General features: G+C 43.5%; 1 protein-coding gene across 1 annotated transcript; it reads left to right on the top strand.

The window, feature by feature from the left end:
* Positions 1-281: 281 nt before the first annotated feature.
* On the top strand, positions 282-6,670 carry LOC117517840 (zona pellucida sperm-binding protein 3-like). Its single transcript, XM_034179009.1, has 11 exons — positions 282-585; positions 658-754; positions 873-991; positions 1,072-1,190; positions 2,682-2,785; positions 3,645-3,819; positions 3,975-4,092; positions 4,225-4,316; positions 5,531-5,622; positions 6,003-6,125; positions 6,546-6,670. The coding sequence occupies exons 1-11, from the start codon at positions 334-336 to the stop codon at positions 6,668-6,670; spliced, it is 1,416 nt and encodes a 471-aa protein (XP_034034900.1). The 5' UTR covers positions 282-333.
* Positions 6,671-11,080: the final 4,410 nt, after the last annotated feature.

Genomic DNA, 11,080 nt, shown 5'->3' with positions numbered 1-11,080 from the left:
CTGTCCTTCGTGGAACAGAGCACTTTTGGATCAGCTGTGCGTGATTCAGATGTCACATCATCCAGGTGTGGAGCTGACAAACAGGCTGCACAGCCAATCAAGCTGGAATCCAATCAAGTCATTAAGGGTGGGCGGAGCCAAGGTCCTCTATGTTCATTTAGGTCAGGACATAGCCAAAAAAACAGGTTTGTGAGTGATTTATCCAGAATGGGGTTCAAAGCAGGAGCTTTGTTAGGTTTTGTGCTCTTTCTCTCAGGTGGAGCTCTTTGTGCAGCTGAGAACCCGCTTAAGATTAATCCTAACGAGACTCTAGAGCAGAACTCTCTGGAACCCATGTCCATGGGCTCACAGGTTCTGTCAGGTCAGCACTCAAACCTGTCGGACCTTAAGGCCGGTAGCTTTCCTGTCAGCTACCGGCTCAGGTCTTACCATCTCAGGAGGCCAGCTGACAAACAGGATGCACTGAAGTCTCCTGCTGGTGCAGAGGAGGCAGATGTTCTTGAAAACCAGCAGAGGGCAGCGGAAGGGGAGCGGACGCAGGCTGTCCAAACTCCAGAGATGGCACTTCGAACCATGAACCCAAAGGTACGCTCAAATTGCATTTGTTTGTGCCTTGTAGAAGTTTGTAGAAGTAACTTGCCTGACTCTTCGCCTTAGGGGCTGGTGAAGGTGGACCAGCGCGTGCCGGCTGACAGTGTGGCGGTGCACTGTGGTGACGGCAAGGTCACCGTAGAGGTCAAACAGAACTTTTTAGGTAACGGTTGCTTGTTTTTAGATGTTCAGCAGGTGGTGCTACATGAATTGGTGAAGTTGAGTCACTCGGTGCTGATTACTGTCACATGTTTTAAATGTAAGTTTCTTGTTTTTCTCAGGAAACAATCAGTTGATTCACCCAAGTGACTTGACTTTAGGAGGCTGTGCCGCGCTGGAAGCTGCTGACCACATCTTGCTCTTCCAGACGGAGCTGCAAAGCTGCAGCAGCACCATGAATGTGTGTGTGTTGGGGGGGTTAACAATTTTGTCCATCTTCTGCGCTGTAACTGGGGAAAAACTGTCTCTTGCTTTCATCAGCTGACTGAAGAGTCTCTCATCTACACCTTCTCTCTGAGCTACTTGCCGACGCCCATTGGCAACACCTTTATTTTAAAGACGAACCCTGCTGAGGTGGTGATTGAATGTCACTATCCGAGGTAAAGCGTCATCCTCAGCGATCTCTGGTTGCGTTGTCCAAACGACATTAATGGTGTCTTTCTGGTGTCCAAAGGTTTAAAGGAGTCAACATATGCTAAATTGATCAGATTTGTTTGAGATTGCATCTGTAGGTACAACATACCCTGTATGTTAATCCAGTCCCAAAACTGCATATTTTAGACTCGTGTGACGTTTAGACTGTGTCTAATGAAGAACTGATCTAATGTGATAATCACTTTCCTGAGGAGCAGGTTTGAAGCTCCAGTAGTCTCAGGCTTGGCAGTGGCAGTGTAGCAGCTCGCTGTGTTTTTGACTCCTCCCACTCGCTCCCCTCAGGTCATGATCCCTGACATAGGAGGCGGACACTCTGTCCAGTCAGCTAAAACCCGGGCTCTGGCCCAAGTGACCACAGTATCCTTTGGCTGTTGGCGCGAGGTCAGTTGATTACCACATGCACGGGGACTCCCGCTGGCCTCAGTCATGCCAGACTCCACCCAACTCCCTGACAACCATAAATGGTTAAAGGGGAGGAGCATAGGTGGGAAGATCTGAAGCCCAAACACTCTCCTATCTCATTTACCGTGCTACATCACTAGGATTCAGTTGACTAATAAATGCATATTTTTGGGTACTAGTGTGTGCCTTTTAGTGGCTTGAGTGTGGGTGTTAAACACTAGACCTGGGTATTGATTCGATTCTGATTCTTAAGAATCAGAATCGATTATTCCGATCTCAGTTTTAGTGTTATTAAAACCGTTTTTGAGCTGTTACATGATTTAGTTATGCAACATATTATTACTTCACAAAATTTGGCTTTCAAAAGGCAACTGTTTGAGAGTTATTAGAAAAGTTATTGGCTATTAGAAGAGTTCTCCTGCAGCAGGAGAACAGCTATTAGAAAAGTTATCCTGCAGCAGGAGAATGCGGCTCACACATGCCACACTAGAGAATCTTCATGCGCTGTTCCATGGAAATGGCACATTATGAGAAACGGGGAAAAAGACTGAATTAAATGGCGGATGATTTTCTTTTCTTGCCTGCAATGGCTAATATGCACCCTTGGAAACAGTGCAATGTCCCAACTGCAGTGTAATTTTTTTTCAGACATGCTTTTATAATGCTGGCAAGAAGTGCATATAGATATAACTTTTGAAAAAAAATCGATCTTTTCAACCCAGCACTATTAAACTATAACTACAAGTGTAGCTAATGTTGCCTAATGCCGAGCTATCAGTACCTGGCAAATGATTATATAATCTAAATGGAAATATTGTCACAAAGACTTTAATGTTCCATTAGTACAGTTAACTGCACAGCAGTTATCTTTACATTAATCAATTCACAATTTTTTAAAAATTCATTAGGATTGCACTTGTGCTCTTTGTATATGCATCAAGTGCTGTATAATGACAAAGCTGAGATTAATATGGGGGGGTACAGCAGATGAAATCTGTGCAGTAAAATGCTTCTCTGTAAAACTGTCCCCACAGGTTGCATTATGTGAATAGTGATGCGTTGAGGTCTACCTGGAAGCCATTTGAGTCCAACATCTTGACGGAAAATCAGCTGCACTTTTCTCTGCGTCTAATGTCAGGTGGGGATTTTTTTAAACCGCCACACTTAAGACCTTTTTCTCCTCAGTTTTCCCAATGACCAGTGCATTTTAATTGCAATGTATTTTATATGCTGCATGGTCACTTCCAAAGATTGGAATTCTCACTCTGAACATTTGGCCTACTACAAGCCCACCCAAATATCATGTGACTTCTAATCTTGGGTCCATTGCCTAGAGTAGTTGATGCAAAATTCCTTCATCTGCTTGGAACCCTGCTGGTCACCATCTACAATGTGCTTGGATTTTATGATGAAAGATGTTGGACTTGTATCAAGTGGTGGGTCCAAACAGCTGTATAACTTCACTACAACTTTGGAGCTTCTGGAAAATCGGTTGTGGGCTCCATAGAAAAATGTAAGGGATTCCTAAAGTGTGCAAGTTTGATTGGGAAAACGAATCTTCAAACATACTGAATCATGTTGCTGGAATATGTGGGTTCATTGTGGACATGATTGAAGAAAGTGGTTCCCAATCCTGGTCCTCATGAGGCAAAACACTGCCCACAATGAGTTTGTCGGGTGTTCTGACTGAGCTGGCTTGAGTAGATCAGGGACCAGTGGAAAACTTTCCATACTTTGGGTTGCGAGGACAAAGATTGGGACACACTAAAGGTTTTCCAAAGTTACTCCACAGAAAACACTTCAAACGTGACTTTGTCAGTGAAAACAGGATTTGATGCATTTGCTACACTTTTTAAGTGTTTCTGTCTCATTGTTCCACCCTGTTACTGCTGCAGTGACGCAGTCCACCCCACCAAGGATCGGGTTTTAATGTGATCTAATCCACTATGTGGAACCAGCATTGCTTTTCCACTTCTATTGTCTTTGTATTTGATCAGAGGACTGGCAGACAGACAGGGCTTCCCATGTTTACATCAATGACATGATGCACATCGAGGCGTCAGTCCTCCAGGGACATCATATCCCACTGAGGGTCTATGTGGACAGTTGTGTGGCCACTGCTGACTCCAACCCAAATTCCCAGCCCAAACATCGGTTCATCAAAAACCACGGGTAAGAGCACTAACGTTTGTAGTAAATGTCACAATTCACGTTTGTAGTCTGCTGTACCTCATGTGCTTCTTAAAGGGATTTGTTGTCCATGAAAGCTTGGGGTGACAGAATGTTCTTGTAATCATAAAAATTAATCCTGTATTTTACCAACTTAGTTGTTTAACTGATGCCAAGTTGACGGGAGACAAGTCCTACTTCATGCCAAGAAGTCAGGAGGCTAAACTTCGTTTCCAGCTAAAAGCCTTCAGATTCCACCAGACTCACAGCAACTTGGTAAGCTAGTACAAGATGTACCGCCTCGTGTTAGAAAGTTTGCAGTGTGCCACAGATATGACTGCCATGCAATTTAAAGCACTTAAGTTGCTGCGTGAGACACTTGGTGTCAGTGCTTTGTTTTCTGTGAAGCTCTACATCACATGTTTGCTGAAAGCAACGGTGCTCTCTGTTCCTGTTGACGAGCAGCACAAAGCGTGTTCCTTTCTGATCGAAGCAAACAGGTGAGTGCAAAGAAAGGTGACGCGTAATCGTGTTTTGTTCGACTGCTTCTATGTACTACAAGAAGTCGTCATTCACTTCCTACACCTGTCACAAGTTCTCAAATCGGGGGGGGATTCGACCCCTGCTTCACTGTATGGAGCTGGGCTTGCAGTATGTAGAGTTTGATTTTAATTCCCAGTCATGCAGCCTCCGTCTGTCCTTGGATAAGACACTTAATATGTATTCTCAGTCCAGCCAATGATAGATGTTTACCTGCCCCAGCTGGTGAAGTAATCTGTGATGGACTGGTGTCTCCACCAGGTGGCATTTTAAAATCTAATTCACTTAACATTATGGATGGTGAGGTTAGACCTTACTTGTGTGAAGCACCTTGAGGCAACTTTGTAGTGATTTGCTGCCATATAAATTGAATGCAGAGATGGGTGCCAGCCATAGTTACATATATAGAAGCTAGTGAGGACCCCTGATACAGCTAATCTAACAGTGCCATGCCTATGTGGAGACATGGCCACCACTACCAAAGAGGGGGGGGGGGGGGGGGACAAAGAACACAAAGTACCCAAAGAACAAATAAAATTCCAAGACGCACAGCTGTTTGTCCTCTTTAGTAATGGCGCAGCATGCTCCATGCTGGTGTCAACAACTGAATTGTCCACCCTGCCTTCAATGTGCATAAATTATTTGGGACCACAGCAGCACGTCTGAGTCTTTCTACACCCGAAGCAATCAAAGGGAATAATGTGATTATTAACAATCAGATGACAAAGTTAAACCTCTTAAATCATTCAAAGTCAGTTTTCAAGAGAAACATGGTGATAATCTTTGTTTTTTGTTTTTTTTTCACTAATGACATGGGCACAGCAGCACGTCTTGCTGCTGTGGAGCTCTGGTCACCCCCTCCCCCCCCGTCTTTTATAATGAAATAATGCTGAATTTATGTGCAAATGATTGACGTACAAAAGCTTCAGATATGTCACTGAGATTGATGACTGGAAGCAGAAACAAGGTGATTGGTGTACTGCTACTGACTCTCTGAAATGACGCTGCTGTGGTCCAACATGACTCGTACACAGTGAAGGCAGGGCGGGCCGATTTTAAATGGAGGACCGTTCAGCTGGCAACACCGGCACACGACCAGGCGTGAGTCCTCACTCTAGCTTTCATATATGCAGCTCTATGGCACCAGGACTGACGTCTTCTTACTTCTGGACAGGTGGGTGGCATCAGGTGGCGACAATAAGTTGTGTCACTGCTGTGAAACAACTTGCAGCAATGTGAAGAGGAAGAGAAGAAGTGTTGATTCTGGTACAGACAACAGTCTACACATTCACAACCTCCACTGGAGGAAAAGTCACCAACTCGAGTTAAAAATCTGAACCTAGCAACAGCAAACTTAACTTCAGATACAAAGTTTGGACACAGTGTTGCCACACAGTAAGAAGGTCCTGGGTCATAGTCCACCACTGTCCAGTTCCTTTCTGTGAGGTGTTTGAGCAGTTTACCTCCCACAATCAGACATGCACATTGGGTCATGACTACAGTCTGTTATTCTGCATTAACTGCCCTTCTTGAAATAAAATAAACCTTGAATACAAGCTACTGATGGAACTTTGGAAAACTGTTGTTGGAAGTTGACTATCTGCTCCGGTGCTGTTGGCTAACTGCTGCTCCTTGCATTCCTCCAGACCTACAGTTTGAGGGGACGGCTGCTCTGGGTCCGGTGCTGTTGAAGGATGACAGGTTGCACAATGAGGTGTTGCTTCCAGAGCCATCTTATCTGATGCAGACTCATGAACAGAGTCAAGCTGGTAAGAAGCCATATGTTTTAATGCAGGTGACAAGTTAACCCACCCACCCCACATTCCTTGTGTTAAACTGCAGGGCTTAGACTCTTATCTAGTAGCTGGTGGATTTTCCAGGAAACTTGTCTCTGCTTTTTCAAGACTGCTGTAGTTTGGCCCCACTTGGTTCCTCAAAATGCAACTTTACCATTAAGTAATGAGCACACACTGCATCTTCTGACTAATCCCTCGTGGGGGGAACCTTTTGAATCCTGATGGGGTGACCTCCACTGACTTGGCCATACAGCCCTAAAACTACATCTTCAACTTTTGTTTTTTTTCTTCATCAGCTTAGTTTTACAGAATTGTTAAATGTCAACATTCTTACTGATGTTCTGCTCTCATCCCTTACAAGAAACCTGTTAATCTACATTTTCTGTTCCTCAGCCTCATTTCAGTCATTGGCCCTGATGTGTGGAGCAGCTTCAGCACTGGGAGTGGTGTTAATATTCGTGGGTGTCCGAGTTTTATGCACGTTCCACAGAGCTGCTGGCCACTACGTGGCTACATAATGTAGGAGAATAAAACATAAAACCTCTTTGATTCCAGTTTTCTCTGTTAAAAAAAAATGTTAAAGAACTTTTTGCTCTTGCAAGACTGAGCTAATGCATCAGAACAAGGACTGTAAAATGTTTGACTTCATTTATAGAACTGAACCTGTGGTATTGCTCCTGCATATAGTATTTATAGAATATCTTTGGTACAGTGTACAATTAGGCTGGGAAGGTACAGACATGAACAATGGTGGGTAGCACTTATGGCCAGATTGAGTGAGACCTTGGCTTTGTGTGTATGTATAAATAAAGGGGTGGGGGCGGGGAATGTCACTTCAAAGAAAACTAGTGGCTCAAAGGCCCCACTAGAAATGGCTAGTTGCTTAGGTGTCTATGGTTTCTCCTGTCTGAGCATTTTATTTCAAATGAGATATGGGTTGCTGTACAGTTTCTTGTATAGCTGCACTGTCTAAGACGTTCAGTATTCAGTATTTTCACTGAGTGGAATGTTTAACTCACTAGCTCAGTTGGCAGGTATCAACAGCTTGGTGCTGTTGTGGAATTTCTGTGACAAATGTCGACATAAAATGACAGGCGATGGGAGTATTCAGGAGTCACACATCAATGCAGAGATTAATTTTTAGTTGAAGCTGATGCATCTGGAGATGTTTCAAAGGCTATAGCATGCAATGTACCCACAGAGCCTTCTAGCGTCCCATTCTCAGACCCGTATTAAAAGATCTTTGCCAGAATGAAAACAGTTATAATGCAATCATGGTCTTCAGCTCGTCAGACCCATGGTTAGACATTTAATTGTCAAAGTGAAGAAACTAGTTATAAAAACAAAGATGGGGCTGACCCTGGAGTGGTACTGCATGTCTTGCAGACATGAGGAAAATGTCCCCCCCACAGGTGCTGATAGCTCACTGAGGCAATATTCCAATTCATAATTTGTAGTGCATGCCAAGCACTTAACCCCTACATGATCTACAAGAGCAATCAGATTTGTCTGCCGATCCAGATCACCTCCAAAATTCAGTAAAGTTTTCTATGCCCTAGTATCTATGCAAATTTGGTGAGAATCTGTAAAGCAGTTCTGACGTAATCCAAAGCCTATAAAGTGAATCCGAATCTGGATCACCTCCAAAATTTTAATGGAGTCTGCCATGGCCCAATATGTTGCAAATTGGGTGAGAACCTGAAGTAGTTTTGATGTAAATATTCAAAGCGAAACTTGATCCAGAATCAGGATCACCTCCAAAATTTGAGTCTTCATGGCCTAATATATATCTGTGGTGAAACTTTCATCAAAATCTGTGCAGTAGATGTAATCCTGCTAACGGACAACTAAATAAATGCCGATGACTTTATTACGTCCTTGGTGTATGTAAAAATACACCGTTAGCCTTAGCTTGCATGATAAGGACAAGATGGTGTGTTCAGCCATGACTCGTGTTCTACCTCTTTACACATTTATTGGTTGGCTGGGAATTAGGTGTAGGTTAGGAAAAAAAGACTTAAAAACACTGACAGACAACAACTGAGACAACCAGAGGAAACAGGCTTCAGTTTCTAAGATCTTTTATTTAAAGGTACATGCCATACAGAGTATACAGTAGTGTTCAGAATAATAGTAGTGCTATGTGACTAAAAAGATTAATCCAGGTTTTGAGTATATTGTTACATGGGAAACAAGGTACCAGTAGATTCTCACAAATCCAACAAGACTAAGCATTCATGATATGCACACTCTTAAGGCTATGAAATTGGGCTATTAGTAAAAAAAAAAAAGTAGAAAAGGGGGTGTTCACAATGGGAACATCTGCTGTTGACGCTACAAACTCAAAACTATTATGTTCAAACTGCTTTATTAGCAATCCTGTGAATCACTAAACTAGTATTTAGTTGTATAACCACAGTTTTTCATGATTTCTTCACATCTGTGAGGCATTAATTTTGTTGGTTTGGAACCAAGATTTTGCTCATTTACTAGTGTGCTTGGGGTCATTGTCTTGTTGAAACACCCATTTCAAGGGCATGTCCTCTTCAGCATAAGGCAACATGACCTCTTCAAGTATTTTGACATATCCAAACTGATCCATGATACCTGGCATGCGATATATAGGCCCAACACCATATTAGGAGAAACATGTCCATATCATGATGCTTGCACCACCATGCTTCACTGTCTTCACTGTGAACTGTGGCTTGAATTCAGAGTTTTGGGGTCGTCTCACAGACTGTCTGCGGCCCTTGGATCCAAAAAGAACAATTTTACTCTCAGTCCACAAAATATTCCTCCATTTCTCTTTAGGCCAGTTGATGTGTTCTTTGGCAAATTGTAACCTCTTCTGCACATGTCTTTTATTTAACAGAGGGACTTTGCGGGGGATTCTTGCAAATAAATTAGCTTCACACAGGCGTCTTCTGTCACAGCACTTACAGGTAACTCCAGACTGTCTTTGATCATCCTGGAGCTGATCAGTAGGTGAGCCTTTGCCATTCTGGTTATTCTTCTATCCAATTTGATGGTTGTTTTCCGTTTTCTTCCACGTGTCTCTGGTTTTTTGTCCATTTTAAAGCATTGGAGATCATTGTAGATGAACAGCCTATAATTTTTTGCACCTACGTATGTTTTCCCCTCTCCAATCAACTTTTTAATCAAACTACGCTGTTCTTCTGAACAATGTCTTGAACGTCCCATTTTCCTCAGGCTTTCAACGAGAAAAGCATGTTCAACAGGTGCTGGCTTCATCCTTAAATAGGGGACACCTGATTCACACCTGTTTGTTCCACAAAATTGACAAACTCACTGACTGAATGCCACACTACTATTATTGTGAACACCCCCTTTTCTACTTTCTTCTACTAATAGCCCAATTTCATAGCCTTAAGAGTGTGCATATCATGAATGCTTGGTCTTGTTGGATTTGTGAGAAACTACTGAATCTACTGGTACCTTGTTTCCCATGTAACAATAAGAAATATACTCAAAACCTGGATTAATCATTTTAGTCACATAGCACTACTATTATTCTGAACACTACTGTAGGTCAGAAGACAAAATACAAGTACATTCAGTTTTCATGCCACTTATAGACAGTCCAAAGGTGTTCCAAAGTCCATTCAGTGAAATCATTTGATAGTATAAGACAGTCACTCTCAGTCCATTCATGCACTGATGAAACAGTGTCTCCTAATCATATAGCATAAGACAGTCAGATGAATAGTCCTTTCCTTCTTGTTCATCATGCACTGATGAAATAATCTCGTCTGATCAGTCTCATCTGTACTCTTCCATGGCATTGTTCAATTAGACAATTATAATGGTAAATGCGAGGTCTGTTAGAAAAGTATCGGACCTTTTTATTTTTTGCAAAAACCATATGGATTTGAATCACGTGTGATTGCATCAGCCAAGCTTGAACCTTCGTGCGCATGCGTGAGTTTTTCACGCCTGTCGGTTGCGTCATTCGCCTGTGAGCAGGCTTTGTGAGAGCAGTGGTCCACCCCTCTCGTCGGATTTTTATTGCGAATAAATGTCTGAGCGATTTGGAGCTTTGCTGCATCAATTTTTTCCAGAAACTGAGAGAGACCTCCAGGTGGACACCGTTCGGAAAATTCAGATGGCTTTGAGGGACGATTTTATGGGGATTACACAGATTAAGGAGTGCTCCAGCCGGTTTAAAGACCGCCCACAGCGTCTGAGAGCGCGGCGCACCCCGAGCACCGATCGACAGGCTGACACCCCGCAGAAACAACCAGATCATTTCCAACGTGAAGGCTTTGTTGATCCGGGACGTCATCTGACTTCCACAAAAAAGGCATAAGGCGTGGACATCAGCACTTTTTCGGTACATTCCACTGTTACAGGAGTTTTTTCATGGAAAAAGAAGCGGATGGATGCGCCACCGTGCCGCTCATGGCGCGGGACAAAATCACCTCCGTGTTGGTCTCACAGGACGGCTTTGAGATGGATTTCAGACGGCTGTCGGTGGCTTTTCAGTCGTGTGACTATCCGAGAAATTGTGCATGAGCTGGACATGCCCCAACATGTCCTGTGAGGCTTCAACACGGCGTTGCTTTGCGCCATGCGGCTCTGCCGCGATGCACGGAATTCCTCCGCTCCTCTTTCCATGACAAAAACTCCTGTAACAGTGGAATGTGCCGTTCGTTTCTAAACTGGATGCTGTGTTTTATCCGGGAAGTCCTCTGACTAGCACAGAAGTTGCGGAAGACATGGTCATCAGCACTTTTTCGGCACATTGAGACAGACGTGGAGGAATTCCGCGTATCACGGCAGAGCCGCATGGTGCAAAGCAACGCCGTGATGAAGCCTCACAGGACATGTTGGGGCATGTCCAGCTCATGCACAATTTCTCTGATAGTCACACGACTAAAAAGCCACCGACAGCCGTCTAAAATCTA

This window comes from Thalassophryne amazonica, chromosome 1, assembly GCF_902500255.1.
Source record: "Thalassophryne amazonica chromosome 1, fThaAma1.1, whole genome shotgun sequence".
NCBI classification, from domain to species: Eukaryota; Metazoa; Chordata; class Actinopteri; order Batrachoidiformes; family Batrachoididae; genus Thalassophryne; species Thalassophryne amazonica.
The sequence above is the reverse complement of the archived record's forward strand: the minus strand, read 5'-3'. Positions and strand labels throughout refer to the sequence as shown.